Source organism: Equus przewalskii, chromosome 6 (assembly GCF_037783145.1).
Source record: "Equus przewalskii isolate Varuska chromosome 6, EquPr2, whole genome shotgun sequence".
Classification (NCBI taxonomy): Eukaryota; Metazoa; Chordata; class Mammalia; order Perissodactyla; family Equidae; genus Equus; species Equus przewalskii.
In genome coordinates this window covers 70,112,626-70,129,080 of record NC_091836.1, presented here as the reverse complement: position 1 = coordinate 70,129,080, position 16,455 = coordinate 70,112,626, and the positions used below count along the sequence as shown (strand labels likewise).

At 41.3% G+C, this 16,455-nt stretch overlaps 1 protein-coding gene across 4 annotated transcripts in view; it reads left to right on the top strand.

The window, feature by feature from the left end:
* Positions 1–16,455, top strand: part of MRPL48 (mitochondrial ribosomal protein L48) — a 48,842-nt gene that overhangs the window by 15,485 nt on the left and 16,902 nt on the right. For 2 of the 4 annotated variants that reach the window (XM_070625863.1, XM_070625864.1), the window contains exons 4-5: positions 5,708–5,763; positions 9,178–9,266. In XM_070625863.1, coding sequence (XP_070481964.1) covers positions 5,715–5,763; positions 9,178–9,266 — 138 coding nt within the window. In that variant the 5' untranslated portion in view covers positions 5,708–5,714. Of the gene's footprint in view, positions 1–4,856; positions 4,970–5,707; positions 5,764–9,177; positions 9,267–16,455 lie in introns of those variants that run through there. The other 2 variants (XM_070625865.1, XM_070625862.1) reach the window with 2 other exon arrangements.

Below are 16,455 nucleotides of genomic sequence, written 5' to 3'. Positions count from 1 at the left end.
CATGTTGAGTTGGAGTGCCTGTGGGGAGGATATATTAAGTAGCCCATTGGATACACTGATCTTGAGCTCAAAATATAGGTCTGAGTTGAAACTTTAAATTTGAAAATCATTATATTGTCCATTTTAATTGAAGCCATGGGAAAAAATGAGACCACTGAGAAGAACAAGTAGAGAAGAGGCCCATGGATCAGGCCCTGAGGAATTAGAGGGTGAAAGAGATGGCTAATGAACTTGAAAAACGGAAGCCAAAGTGTTAGGAGAAAACCAGGCTAGTATAGTTTCATGGTGGCCAAAAGGAGAGTGTTTCAAGTGGGAAAGAGTGGTTAACCATTTCAACTATGTGCTGCTGAGAGATCACGAAAGATATGAACTTAACAACATTCCTTGGCTTTAGGAACATAGAGGTCACTGGTGACCTTAGGGAGAATAATGTCTGTCGTGGTGGGGTGGGGTTTGGTTGTGGAAATCCACTGAGTTGACGAGTGAATTTGAGTTCAGGAGTTAGAGAAAGCTATTATAAACATTGCTTTTAAGAAGTTGACTTTGAATGAGAGGAGAGAGAATTGGCAGGAGCTGGAGAGGGCTATGGGGGTCAAGGAAAGGTTTATTTTTAGTGGTTATTTTTCTCTCAATTACACTTTTAATTTTGCAAGAGATAAAAACATACAGAAAAGTAAAGACGGTACTATGTCAAATAAACCCAGATGTGGCAATTATTAACGTTTTGTTAGACTTGCATTGTTTTTCCCCTTGTGTGTATATTAAAAAAAAGATTATGTTCAAGTCCCCTGTATTCCCTAGCCTTGGTCTTGTCCCTTAATTTATCAACTGTTAAAAATTTTAAATGCATGCATATAGATGCAAATGGTAAAAATAGATTTAAACTGTACAAAAGAGTGTATGATGAGAAGTTGAATTTTCTTCTATTTTCCAGTCTTACTCCCCAGTGCTATGCACTGACAGCAAGTTCTTGTATATTTTTCAGGAAAGTTTTATGCATATATGAACATATATATTATGTGTGTGTATGACTGTATCTTAAAGCTGGACATTTAGGTTGTTTTTAGTTTTTGCTATTTCAAAAAATGCTGCGGCAACCATTTTTATACATCTTAGTAAACTTGTTCCCGTACGTTTGTAAGATAAATTCCTGGAATTGAAACTGCTGAGTCAAGGGATTGTGAGCTGAACATTTTGGTGAATATTGTCAGATTGCCCTTCAGAGAAGTTGTATTAATTTACATTTCTATTTTCTGGCCCAAACTGGGTTTTATAAAGTATCTTATTTTTTTGCTGGTGAAAAATTGTGTGTCATTGTTTTAATCTGCATTTCTTGAGAAAGTTTGTCATCTTGTCATATTTTTATTGACCATTTGTTTCCTTGTGAACTGCCTGTTTGTATTTTTTGCCTATTTTTCTATTGGGTTGTTTCCTTTCTGACTTGTAAGAACCTTTTAGATAGTTTTTATATATTGAGGAAATTAACATTTTCCTGTCATCTGTGCTTTGTATTATTTCCAGTCATCTATCCCTTAACTTTGTTTTTGTGTTTTTGCTGAATAGAAGTTTTAAATTTTTATACAGCTAAATTCATTAATCTTTGATTTCTAGATTTTGTTTCATGCTTAGAAAGGTCTTCTTTACTCCAAGAGTATTTTTTAAAATTCTTCATGTTATCTTCTGATATTTTTTTTCCTTTAAATATGTTGTCCATCTGAAATTAGAAGGGGATAGGGGTGCAGTTTTTTCCCTCCAAATGAATAGTCAGTCGTTTCAACATTTATTGAAGCATACATCTTTTTCCTGTAGATTTGAGAATGTCACCTTTATGATATACTAAGTTTCTGTAGAGATCTGGAACTATTTTAGCCTTGTTTTGTTTCATTGATCTGTCTGTATATTTGATGCCAGTACCAACCTGTTTTAATACTATTGGGTTTTGGTATCTGACAGCTACCTAATTATGGGGTACTTTTTTGTTTTATTTTGTTTTTAAAACTGGAATCAGGGGCTTGCCCTCTGGCCCAGTGGTTAAGTTCGCGCGCTCCGCTGCAGGCAGCCCAGTGTTTCGTTGGTTCGAATCCTGGGCGCGGACATGGCGCTGCTCGTCAAACCACGCTGAGGCAGCGTCCCACATGCCACAACTAGAAGGACCCACAACGAAGAATATACAGCTATGTACCGGGGGGCTTTGGGGAGAAAAAGGAAAAAAATAAAATCTTTAAAAAAAAAAACAACTGGAATCAAATAGGGTATGTTAATGCTGTTGAAAGAGATCCAGTAGGGATCTTTCTGAAAAGAGAAATGGAGGATAATAACACACTTTACTCAAACAGTTTCCTATCTGGAGAACTTTAACTTGTCTCCAACGTGTTGCAATGTAAACAACACTATGATAAGCATCCTTGTGCATTAGCATTTCTACCTTGTCTGATTAGTTAGTTAGGGTACATTCTAAAAGTCAAACTCTTGGGTCAAAGGAAATGCACATTTTTAAAGCTATTCATATGTATTACCAAAGTGCGCTCCAGAAAAATTGTGCCATTTTATACTTTTTTGGTATTTGAGAATCCCTTTTTATACACTCATCAACATACTATTATTTTTTTAGTACTTGCTAATATTATAAGTTTAAAAATGCCATTCCTTGTATTTGTAATTTGCATGTCTTTGATTACTAGTTGGTTGAACATATTTTTATATATTTACTGACAAGTTGTACTTTCCTTTGCCTATTTTTCAGTTGTGGTGAGGGAATCCCAGTGCCTAGAAGGTTCCAAGGCCCAGGGTAACCCACCAGTGTCAGTGTAGGGTGGAAGAATTATTCCTCTTCCCTCCAGGTCCTTCTGGCTGGCCTAGGAATTAAATTGACATGAGACAGAATAACAGGAGAAAATCAAAGTTTAATAACATGTATACATGGGAGAAACCCAGGAAAACTGAATAACTCGCTAAAATGGCAGAAGCCCCTACCTTAATATCATCTTCAGCTAAAGACAAAGGAGGATATTGGGGTAGTGGTTCTGGAATTCAAAGGGGAGGAAGGCAATTTATGTGGAGATGGAAAAGCAAATGTTTGGCAAGCAAATGTTTGCTGCACCATCTGTAGACAATGTGACCTGAGAGAGAGAAAAATGGGCTTAGCAATGATCGTCCCAGTCTACCAATACACAGAGTTGTCTGTGCGGATGGCCTGTCCTGGGACAAGCCTTCTACTTTGAATTCTTTTAGGGAGTTAGGGGGAAGGTCAAAGTTTCCTTTAGAGTCTTTTCTCCTTAAAAATAATCAAGCCAAAGAGACGCATTTTGGGGTGGCCAATTCTGATCCCCCACATCAGCATGCCAAAATAATTCTACTTGAAAGGACACAGCTTTGTTGGCATTTTTAATGGATTCTTTGAGATATCTTCAAAGCCAGAAATTTCAAAATTGAATTATAATGATGTTCAGAAAAGCAGAGTAGGGAGCAGTGTCCCATTCCCACCTTCACGCATCATACCCTCTCTGTGGGCCCTGGGTACCATCCCACCTGCTCTCTCCAAGGGCCTGATCGTAGTGACCGTCTTTTTTTTTCTTCCTGATTTAAACATACCTGGAAAGGCAGAAGTAAATATATATAAAGAAGTCTAAAGAGGTTAAATGAAGGGAACTCAGAGTCCTCTTGTTTCAGCTTGAGGGAAAAGGTGGAGTCAGAGAAACATGGTACTTTCAAGTCTGAGTAGTTCAGTGTAATTAGAAAAACTGAAAGAAGTTTGAAAAGAGATGTTGAAAAACATGGGTAGCTGCCAGGGCCAAATCATTGCAGATTGTCTTGGTAAAATATCTCAAGAACTTAAAAAAAAAAAAAAAAAAAAAATAATATATATATATATATATATATATATATATATATACACACACACACACACACTTACTGAGCGCATACTGTTTTGCCAGGTGCTGGGATGCATCTGCCCTTCAGGGTTTTTCTGTCTATTGAATGGAGAAAATATCCTGTAATTAGATTCTTGACTGGGCCTACCCCAATTTTTTCCTCTTTCCCTCCTGCATAGCCTTGCTAAAAATGCTTGTTCCAATTTTGAAGGAGAAATAATTAAAATGAAGTTGTTTACCCCCATTTTGGATTGATGGGTTTAGTTCCCAGTTTATTAAACAAGGATGTTGGCTCTGGCGTATACAAAGAAAAGAGGCATGATGTGGGAGAAGTCAATATGTGATTACATCCTATCATGGTGCTAACTGAAAGATTTTCAAAGCCTCCTTTTGAAACCCTGGGGTTTTGTGTCTTCTTCAGTGAAAAGAGTTGCCTTTTCTCTCAGGAGGCTGCAATGTTAATGTGACAGCAGGAAACTCGGCTTAATGCCACTGAGCAGGGGGGAAGAATCAGTTAAACTTATTGGGAATCAGAGGCTTTCAAACTTGTAAATTTTGTAATTAAAACAACTGGCTAATTAAGCAGTTTAACCACTGATAATTTGACCAAAACCTTTCATCTAAGGGGGAAAACGGTTAATTTAACAGTAGTTTGATCCACTTTCTTAATTAACCAGCTGCTCTAATTATAGGAATTGCCCTAAACTGAATTTGAAAATGCCTCCTTGCCAAGGAATTCGGTAGATGAGAGGCTGAGGCGAGCATCTGTGGCACTTTCACCTAAGACGTGTCATCTTCTCAGAGGTCACTTTTGGTTCTGCTGTTTGAAACCACTGGTGGTGGTTGAGTTTCTGTGTACTTAAAGATGGTGATTGACATCTGAGTTTTCTTTTTGTATTTACACAAAAAATTTTACTATATAATGGAGGCATGGGAGAGCTATAACCGTGAAGTAAACACTTGATCTTTCTGTGTTTAGGGCAGCAGAAGAGTTTCACAGAGACGGTGGCATTTGAGCAGGCCCAGGAGGCTGTGTAGGATTTCGCCAGTCAGAGAGGTGCAGTCCCAGGAGGGCGACAGCCCCCCACAGCACAGAGGTGTGAAAACTACATGGCTTAGACAGAATGGCCAGTGCAGCTCTGTGGCTGAGGAGCAAAGCTTTAAAGGCCTGGAGAGTAGGAGAGTGAGGAGATGAAGTAGTTGGAACTAGATTATGAAGTCAAGGTTCTTAAACGCTTACCTAAGGAGTGTGAACTTTGGGCAGGGGGAAAACCATCAAACATTTTGAGATATGGCAAAGACCTTCCTTGTCTCATAGTGCCCGGTACAGTGCCTGGCACCTACTAAGTGCTTTAAAAAAATTGTGTGTGGGCATTGAATTAATGAAAGAGAATAATGTGATTAGGGCTGCATTTCAGAAGGATTAATTTGTCAGCTCTAAAGGATGGAATAGAGAGGCGGGTGTGGATACTGGGAGACCACCACCACTAACTTAACCAAGGCTACTGCTTGAATCTCTGCTTGAACTTTGACCCACCAACAACCAAAGTGATCTTTTAAAAACATATCAGACATATAATTTCCCCATGTATGGCTATTCAGCATGAAATCCAAACCTTTAACAAGGCCTAGTGTGGTCTCTAGTGCACTCTGCCCCTCTCACTTTGCTTCAGCTGACAGCCTTTCTGGTCCTTGAATGTGCCAAGCTGTGTCCCACGTTAGGGCCTTTGCACATGCTGTTCCCTCTGCCTGGAACACTTGTCCTCTATCTTGTCACCTAATAAACTCCCATTTGCCTTCCAGGTTTCAATTCATTTTATTTATTTTTTGAATAGATTATACATGTACATGGAACAAGTTTTAAAAGATACAAAAGAGCGTAAAGTAAAAAGTAAGTCTCCCTCTCTCTCCTGCCTTCTAGCCACTTCTCCCTGAGGATAATCATTATTACCATTTTCCTCTAAATTCAGTTCACATGTCATTTTTTTCAGAGAGACCTTCCCTGATACTTCAATCTAAAGTAAATCTACCTATTGTATTGTCATAGTCCTCCATGCTTTTTCTTTGATAATTTATCACAATTTGTAATTTTACCTTTTGTGATTATTCCATTAATGATTCCCTTCTCCCACTGGACTGTAAGCTCCATAAGTAGACTTTTGTTGGCCTTATCCACTGTTATATCCCCAACTCTTTGTACACTGCCTGGCACAGCATAAGTACTAATTATTATTAGGCCCTTCCTGAACTTTTTTTTTTTTTTTTTTTTTTTTGGTGAGGAAGATTGGCCCTGAGTTAACATCTATTGCCAATCTTCCTCTTTTTGCTTGAGGAAGATTATTGCTGAGCTAACATCTGTGCCAGTCTTCCTCTATTTTGTATGTGGGATGCTGCCACAGCATGGCTTGATGAATGGTGTGTAGGTCCGCACCTGGGATCCAAACCCATGAACCCAAACCCAAGGCTGGTGAAGTGGAGTGTGTGAACTTAACCACTATGCCACTGGCCAGTCCCAAACCCTTCCTGAACTTTGCCTGTTTCTGTAAGCTCATCTTTTGCCACTCTGTTCCTCATGCTCTGCCTTGAAATTCTCTCTGGCTCTTCCCTTCTCCATACCATGTTTTCTCCTCACTAACTCCTCACTAACTCCTCACTAACTCACTAACTCCTCACTCCTCACTAACTCCTCACTAACTCACTAACTCCTTCAAGTTTTTTTTGTTTTTCTTTTTTTCAGCTTTCAAGTTTTATTTAAAAGCCACTTGCTCTGGGGCCAATCCCGTGGCCTAAGGGTTAAGTTTGGTGCCCTCCACTTCTGTGGCCCGGGTTTGGTTCCTGGGTGTAGACCTGCACCATTTGTCAGCAGCCATGTTGTGGTGGTGACCCACTAAATAGAGGAAGATTGGCCATAGATGTTAGCTCAGGGCAAATCTTCCTCAGCAAAAAAAAAGAAGCCACTTGCTCTAAAAATCTTTTCCCAACACCTCAAGTCTAGCCTAAGTGTCCCTCCCATGTACAGCCCTTATCAGCCTACATTAATATTACTGTCTCCCCTCTAGACTGTAGGTTCTGTATTGCAGAGACTTTGTCTTTGTTTATTGTTATAGCCACGGCTTCTAGAGCATTGTGTGGTGCCAGTCAGGCCTGCCATGGATATTGGGTTGTACACCGCACAAGTCTAGTATGTGCCATTCACGTGGTTGTGAGGGTATAATTGTCACTCACTACCCTAATGGGTAATAATAAATATTTGTTGAATGAGTGAACATGCTTTGGAGAGTTCAGTGCTTTTAGAGGTCCTGTTTTGAGGTCATAATGAAATCTTGTTGGATAAGATTCATTTGCAAGGCTCTGTTCTGAGGATCATTGTTTACCCAACAAGGGGAATGGATATCAGCAACTTGGGTTGGGCCCCAGGTTGCAGAGTCTGGAACCCAAAGGCTCAAAGAGTCTAAGGTCTTAGATTCAGAGAGACAGAATTGTGGCAGTAGGGGCCAGCCCCATGGATGAGTGGTTAAGTTCGCGCGCTCCACTTCTGCGGCCCAGGGTGTCGCTGGTTCGGATCCTGGGCACGGACATGGCACCACTTGTCAGGCCATACTGAGGCAGCGTCCCACATGCCACAACTAGAAGGACCCACAACTAAAAATATGCAACTATGTACTGGGGGGCTTTGGGGAGAAGGAAAAATTTAACAAAAAAACTTAAAAAAAAACTAATTGTGGCAGTGGCCAAGAAGACACCTCAGTTATATTCAGTGCTCTTTGAGAACCTCTGCCAAAAAATACCTCCTTCCTTGCATGGTAAACTCTCACTCCTCTTTCAAGAATACACCTGTACCTCTTCTGAACCTATTTCCCTGCACCCTCCCCCAGCCCTCGCCAAGGCAGAGTTAGTTGTTCCTTCCTCTAGGCTCTCACAACCTTGCTGTCACCTCCATTAAAGTATTTTGTATACCGTAAGGTAATTATCTGCTTTCCCATCATCCTCCCCTAGTACATTTTGAGTGTTTCCAGGGAAAGTAGCATATTTTACTCATCTTTGGAACTGTCCCAGTATCTGTACAGTTTTTGGCATGTAATAGTAAATGTGGACTAATGCATATTATGGGAGGGATCCATGCTATCCCAGGGTTGTCGTGATGAAGTAGTGTGGAATGTAAGTGCAGAGAAAGTCTCTGAAGCCACGACTGTCTGATTGGCCTGGCCGAGCAGACCTGCTTGGAAGCCCATTTTAGAAAAGAAAAGCCTAAGAAACATTTCCCTTGATGTCATTAGACTTCTCCACACCACTTTGTGTCTAGCCCCCACAGAGTGGTGGCCCTGGGTAGTTGAGGGCAGGAGCTGGGAGGAAAGGGAGTGGAACCTGGGACTAGTCCTTCTCCAGAAGGTGGAGAGCAAGCAGGAAACACAGACAGACGTAGCAGAGCTATGTAGGGCTGTTTCCAGCAAAAGGGTAGAGATAAGGAACTGAGATGAGAGCTAGCAAAGACCAACTCTAGCCAGATTTTGTATTCCAGAAATTCAGATGTTAAAACACATCAGATAGACCTGGGTCTAAATTGCAGTTCTGCCTTTTACTTGCTGGATGACCTTGGCCAATTTACCATATTTTTTGAGCTGCAGTTTCTTTATTTGTAAATGAAGATAAAAATAATGAGGATTAAAGAAGAATATGTATATATTAGGAAGTCCTTCCTTGAAGGAGGATCGCAGTGGTGCATTTCTGGACGTACCACAATGAATGTGTATATAGAGATCCTAGTGGTAGTGTACATACACACTGTTCTGTACCTTAGGTTTTTGTTTTTACTGTTATTCACTTAACAGTGTGTGTTAGAGATTGTTCCATATCAGCACAAATAAATCAAATTAGATAGTTTTTAAGACTTTGTGGAAATCTGTGATTGTCCTCTTTCCTGATTGTATTTGCCACGTGTCCCTTTCTCTATACAATCCCCGTTAGAACACTTAAAAAAGGATTATTGCCTGTTGTGGAACAAAAGAAAACAGGAGCCCTGTGAGAATGGATTTTGTCCCTCTACCACCATTGGCTCTAGGAGAGAATTTTTCAAAGAAAGATGGGTAGTAGGGATTGGATATGGTCCAGGCACCAAAAGGAGAGAAAAAGGGGGTAAACTGAGAGTCAGCTCAGGATTGAGAAATAGCTCTGGTTCTTTAAACCAACAAGAGGCCCACTCCTGGCCAATATTCCCAGTCTTACAGTGGAGAATTTGTCTCTTCACATATGATCTGTCTGTCTCTGGAAGGCTTTGAAACAGGTTTTGTCTTATTTTCTCTTCTAGGTGGCATTCTGCTGAATACTAGTCGTCACTACAAGACAAAGCCAACCCATGGCATTGGAAGATACAAGCACCTAGTTAAAACACAAGAGGTAAAGGGGGCAGGGGCCCTTTAGAAAAGGATAGTGTGCAGCTTTTGCAAAGACCTGAAGGTCAGATCTGCGTAGATTGGGTAGTATTGGAGCTAGCAAGGATAGGGGTTGCCCTTCAGTCCTCTCTAGTTATTTAGTTTGGATATTATCCAGACTGGAGATGTTTCTACCAGCTTCCAATCTTGTCTCTAGGCCAGGTTATCACAGTGACAAGCAAATGATTTGGTTTTATTATTTGTGATACTTTTTTTTTTTTTGGTATCTTCTTGTTCGGTATGGACCTCACAGTGGAAATGATACATTTAGTTTAGTTGAATGAATGGTTTGTGGCAAGTAGAGGTGGATTGACATTTTCAGCCAAATAGCTGATTTTTATAGTATTTATGGATTTAAAATGTGTGTGTTCCTTGAATCCATTATTATAGATAACTAGAAGTTAGTCCTAAGCATTATAAGATAATTTAGTCTATTTTTCTGGTCCTGGCTGCAGGATTGCTTCTGTCATGGTTAGATTCTGTGCTTGTGCAGAGGATTTTATAGTGAGGGGGCCATAGCACTGTGCTGAAAGTCAAAAGGTCTGGCTTTGAGTCACGATTCTATCACTTCCTGTAAACAATACAGTTAGGAAAATTTTGCTGTTCTACTTGGGGAGACTTCAAGATCACTTTTGGTTCTCTGGCTTTTTTTAATGCTCCTACGCAACCATGCACATCTCCCATTGCCTCTCTCTCCTTGGCAGAGGTCCAGTGCCCCTGTATTTGGGCCTCAGAAGCCACTAAACTTGTCATTTTCTCCTGAGCACCATCCTTAAAACAAGGAATTCATGGGAGGAACAATGCCGTATCTGAGACTTGTATCAGGCAAGCTCCCAGGAGGAAACAGCCCGACTAAAGTTGTTTCTTTGTAGTGGGAAGAGTACTAAATTGGGAACAGGAAACTTGTATTCTAGGCTTGGTTCTGCCAATTATTAGCTTTGTGACTTTGGGTAGGTTAATCTTACCCCTCTGGACATGGTGGGCCCTGCAATTATACGTAAAATGTTTTCTATGTGTGAATTTTTCTGGGAAGAGAGTCTGTAGCTTTTATCAGACTCTTCACAAAGGTTGAGAAACTCTGGATTGGAATATCTTTAAGTCTTTCAGCCTGGTATCATGTAACTCCGTGATGCTATGAAATATTTATCAAACATCTGTTATGTTCTAGGTCTAATGTTGGGGGTATCTTGCCTCTTCAGACTGAGTTGCAATAAAATTCTACAGGATGAGTGAACAAGACCTGGTTCCTGCTCCGAGGGAGCTGGTAAACCATTAGAGATAAGACACAGATAATCATGCTCCAGGCAGAAAGTGCCAAGGGCTAAAGGGAAGATACAAAGGGCTATTAAAATTCAGAAGAAAGAGTGATTCACACACTTTCCGAATTGTGGCACCTTACAGTAAGTTGTTGGTGTTGTTTTATTTTGGGACATCTTCCTCCTAAAAGACCCACATAAATTTATGGGAAATAGAATTAGTTTTGTTTGGGGTGTGTTTTTTTGGGTTTTTTTTAGATTTCTTGGGATCCTCCCTCTAAGATAATTTTCTGCATATGCCGACCTCTGACCTGCTCCTTAGTTTGGTGAAAAAGCTTAATGCCATGTTTGATGCCATCTGTCCCCATCTTTCTCTCCAGCCTCTTCATCCGTCTCGTGGATATCATGCTTTTACTGCACTGGGCCTCTTGCTTTTCATCCAAATCATCATAGTGTTTGAAGGCCTCTCACATGCTGTTCTGTTTACTTGGAAGAACTTCCCCCTTCGTCACTTGGCTAATATATCCTCAACCTTTAGATCCCCGTGAGGAAGCAGGGTGAGGAGGGAAAAAACGAGTCTCCCCTTCGGAGGAACCTTCCTGGATTCCCTGCACTGGGTTACTTGTCCTACCTTGAGCTGCCGGATTTCCTTGTGCTTCCTCTGTGCTAGGACTTACTGCTTGATGTTTTAGCCAACTGTTTTGATGACCATCTCCCCTTCTAGATGGTGAGCTCTCCAAGGGTAGAGGCCATGTCTCATTTTTCTCTGTACTGTCACTGTCCAGCACAGGGCCTGGCATCAAGTACAGTAAATATTAACTGAACTGAACTGAAATGTGGTTATTCGAACTGCCCTGAGGTTTTGTAAATCAGAGCTACCAAACAAACACAACACACTATCTGCAAACAGCAGGCTGCAGATGACCTTGGTTGCTTGAAGGGAGTGATGCTCCTTTTGGTTAGAGTTATAGGCTTTTCTCTAATGTCGTTCATTGTCCCTCAGTGGCTAGCACAATAGTGCTGGATAGTGGTGGAAGCTGCTTCAGCCTCCTCACTTCCTGCCTGGGACAGAATAATGATAGCTGTCATCTTCCAGCTTACAGAAGCTCTGTCCCAAGTCCCTGTCTCTTTTATTCCCCTGGGGAACTGGACTGGATAAGCTAGAAGGCATCTTGTGGCCCCCTTTCTCTCCCTAAATCTAGAATCTATAAAAAACAATAAGCAGCCAGATTCCCACTTTTTCCTCTCTGGATCTCAGGCTGCCCCTCTCCTCTCTTGAGCCCATATCCCTGAGACAAACTCGAAGTGCACAGCCCTTGTCCCATTTCTCCTGGCATAATCTCTTCATTCCTCCTTCCAAAGGTTCCACACTCTGTCTTATGACTCCTGAACCTTGGGAAGGAAAAGGGACATCTACCTCATCTCAGCTTTCCTTGTCAATCTGGTTTTACCTCTTTCTTCCTTGCTTGGTCTGTTTATAACTCTAGGTTTGTTCCCATCCCTCCGTCCTGTGCTCCTGTCCTTGATGCTTCTCTGAGGAGTTAGTGAGAGGAGGGAAGCTTCCTCTCGGGTGGCAGCAAACCATGGGATTCCAGGTCTCTCGTAGCACAGCCCAGCCTCCTTCTCAGTGATCTCCCTTTTTGCACCCTCTGCTTCAGCACATTTTCTCATACGCCCGTGCTCTCTCATGCCTCTGTGCCTTTGCCCATGCTCTTTCCTCTTCATGGGATGGTACCTTTCCTGTAAGACACAGCTTGACTTGTGGCAGTGAGGGATCACATTTCAGACCATATCTTCAGACCTAGCACTGTGTCTCAATGTCTCATTTTTCCCTCAAGGGCCCTGCATCATTTTGTTGAATTTAAAAGGCTTCAGATTGTTTGGAGTGATTTTTGTTTGGTAGAAATAAAAATAATGTAGTCCTTCACATTTGTAGAGTGATAGGTCATCTCTCCCAAGACCACTTACTTGCTTGCCCTCAGCTGCTGTCCAGCCTCCCACATTGGGGTAATAGCAGCCTAAGAATCAGAGAATTGCCAAGAGGAAGCGGTGGGAGGATGAAATGGGGGCAACATAAATTGCTGTCATTTTGTAGTAGTTATATGTTCTATTTTCTAGGCCCTGGGGCAAGAGTGTAAGGTATATCTTGTAACTTAGGCAATTTACTTCTTTATAGAATGGCGTCTAGGATTCAAGATACCTTTTCTCTTGGAAACTTCATGCTGTTTTTACTGTTGACATAGAGGAGGTGTCTGCCGTTTGTGACACCTATTTATTTTGTTGTAGCGCCCAGAGAGATCAGCTCTCACAGCCTCAAGTCTGTGAGGAGACTGTGGCATCGTTCCCAGAAAAATCAGCAGATCAGAATCACTTTATGGTGACAGTCCCGGCTTCCTGGAAATTGAAAGAATGGTTTTGCCAGTCTAGTGATTGTACGGCTAGACATGGATTAGAGGACTGGCTTGGGGACAGTTGTTTTAAACTAGCGTCCATGTTTTCCCTCAGGTCTACCTTTCATAACTCATTGAAAAGAAAAGACATCATTGAGTACCTTCTATGTGCCAGACACTGGACACAGTCTCTTCCTACAAAAAGCACACAGTGGGCTAGGAAATATAGTGCTAAAAAATGTAACCAAATACATGTGGAAAGTGCTGCTAGGGGAATGAACCAAATATTAAGAGAATAAAGATGAAGAAGCAGTTCTCCCTGAAAGGGTCAGTGAAGGTGTTATGGAGCTCAGCTCAACAAACATTCATTAAATGCCACCCGTATTCTTGCACTGAGTATGTAAAACACGCTGACATTCCTCTAAGAGCATCCAGTTGCTTGGAGTAGCTGGAAACACTGGGGCCATAAAGAACTTAAAAGAGTTTCCTGGAGCTTTTCCAGGCACAAAGAGCGACTCCTGTGGAGACCTGACTCTCAGCCTGTGCCATTAGAGCACCAGCCCACTGGAGTCTCATCCTGCCTTGCCTGTTCTGCTAAATGACAAGTGTCAGTTTTAGAGGGATTCATAATCGATGTGAATAAAAGTAATAATCCCTTTCCATCTTCAGAGTGCTTTCACATCCATTATCTCAGTGCCTCGCAAACCATATGCCCCTGGAACACTGGTGATCTTAGAGGGGAGCCCCTTCTCAGGTTTAATAATGGCATTCTTGCATGTTTTAGAAAGACATTAAGTTAATGGATAGAATTTTCTAAATTTCCAGTTTTCCTCCCATCAATTTTACTTTATGAAAACAAGTTTTAACAGAGAAATTCAGATATGTTTTCATAATTTTTTTGAGATGCAGAGAATTCCATTTATTTAGTGTAACCATATTTTTGGGGCCGGCCCCGTGGCCGAGTGGTTAAGTTCTTGCGCTCTGCTTCAGTGGCCCAGGGTTTCGCTGGTTCGAAACCTGGGCACAGACATGGCACCGCTCATCAAGCCATGCTGAGGCGGCATCCCACATGCCACAACTAGAAAGACCCACAACTAAAAATACACAACTATGTACTGGGGGGCTTTGGGAGAAAAAAAGGAAAAATAAAATCTTAAAAAATAATAATAATATAACCATATTTTCTGCTAGTTAAGTTGTTCTTGTTGTATATGATGAAAGTACACTGATGAGTATTTCATGGGGTTTCACAAAGAGAAACATGATTTTTTTAGGCCCTTTGCAACCAACAAATTTGAAAACCATGTCTTTTGATTCACCAACTATCCTGTGAGGTAGATAGGGCATAACCAACAGAAAGCATTCCAATCAGCAGAAAAAGAAAGCAGTGTGCATGGGCTTATGTCCCACTGGCCAGACTTAGTCACATAACCATACCTAGCTGCAAGATTGGTTGGGAAATGTAATTTTTATTGTGAATGGTCATGTGCCAGCTAAAATTCAACAGTTCTGTTATTAAAGCAAAAGAGAGAGTAGATATTGAGGAAACTGGCAGGTGGCTCTGCCCACCTTCCCTAAAGGGAAAGACAGAGGTTAAGAGGAATGTATTGGAATTAGGCAGGCCTGCTTTAAAGCTTCAGCTCTGGGGCTTACTAGTTGTGTGTTCTTGGGTATGTTACTTAACTTTTCCAAGCCACAGTGTCCTTGGTGTTAAGTAACCATGCTATTTAAATGTTGTTGTGAGGGGCCGGCCCCGTGGCTGAGTGGTTAAGTTGGCGCGCTCCCGCCTCAGCAGCCCAGGGTTTTGCCAGTTTGGATCCTGGGTGCGGACATGGCACCGCTCATCAGGCCACGTTGAGGTGGCGTCCCACATAGCACAACCACAGGCACTCACAACTACAATATACAACTATGTACTGGGGGGCTTTGGGGAGAAGAGAAAAAAAAAGAAGATTGGCAATAGTTGTTAGCTCAGGTGCCAATCGTTATAAGAAAAAAATTGGTGAACGTTTTAAATGTTGTTGTGAGGAGTAAATTAAGTGAGAAAGTTGAAGTATTTAGCACAGTGTCTGAAACATAGAGCCCGTAAGTGCTGGTGGTGATGATGATGATGATGGTGATAGTATTAGTCTTTCTTTTTATAGTCATACAGCACTCTCCTTTCCTCCCTCAAAACATGCATCTCCTTATAATTTCTTGTTCTGTATATGCCTTCCCTGACAGATTGTAAGCTTCAGTGAGCAGAGACTATGGCTGTCTTATTTACTGTCCTATCCCTAATAGTAACCCTGGTCTGGCTCATCACTAGTAGTCAGAAAATATTTGTTGAATAATGAATACATGTGATAAGTGATAGTGGTATAGAAGGGGGGGTTGCTATGGGAGCACATGGGAGTAGTATCTAACTCAGCCTGAGGCAATCAGGGAAGGCTTCCTGGTAGAGCATAAGCTGGGTCGTAAAAAATGAGAGGGAGTTGCTCACATTAAAGGTCTGGGGTGAGGAGTCAAGCACTTTGCAGGGAGGGGAAACATTCTGAGCAAAGGTGGGAAGACATTAATCCAGGAGATGCAGTTGGGAAACCTTTAGTAGTTTGTTGATCCTGGAGTCTCAAGCGGGCAGCAGGGGATGCAGGGACATGAGACGTGAGAAGTAGGCAGGGTCTAGATCAACCTTTGTAAAAGATACCATTTGTGAATAACTACTATATTACCCTTATATGTCATGCTAAATACCTAGGGGTACTGACTCTACTCATGGCCCTTTCAGCTGCACCCCACCTGAGGTGGTTGCTCTTGGTTGCCCTTAGAGATCTAATGGGCATGGTGCAGCTAGGTAGCTTGTGTTGAACTTGCCATGAGACATGGGCTGCTCTTTATGACTAAATTGAGAGGGACTGTTCTTTCGTGTGTGTCTTTTCTCTCTCTCTCTGAACTGTAAGCTCCTTTAGAGCTGGGACTGTGTTTTCTATTTCTTTAGTATCTTTCCTTAGACTGGTTGAATCAGCACTTTACACACAGCAGATGTTTAATAAGTGCTTCATTCTGTAAGGCATACCACTAGGATACCAGGAACATGCTTACCAACAATTTATAGTAATAATAGTGTTCCATCTGTGTAGCTTACTCAACCTTTTTTAAAGATACTATTTATTGAGTAACTACTATATACCAAATGCTGTAACTGCTATGTGTCAGGCTTTAAAAGCATTATTTTATTTTATAGTATTACAAATGGCATATTTTATTTAATCCTCAGATATCCTGTGGTTATTAAAGACCTTGTATGAGGAATCTAAGACTTAGATTAAATCACTTGCCCAAGTGGCTAGTCATTTCTAGAGCCAATATTTGAACTGAGGATGGTCAGAATCCATCTAATGTCTGTGCTATTTCCATTTCATATATTCACTATTCTGAGCTTCACAAGAACTTTAGGTGTTACAGATGAAGAAACTGACACCTAGAGAGGTCACTCAATGTCATATAGTGACTAAGCAGATAGAACTTG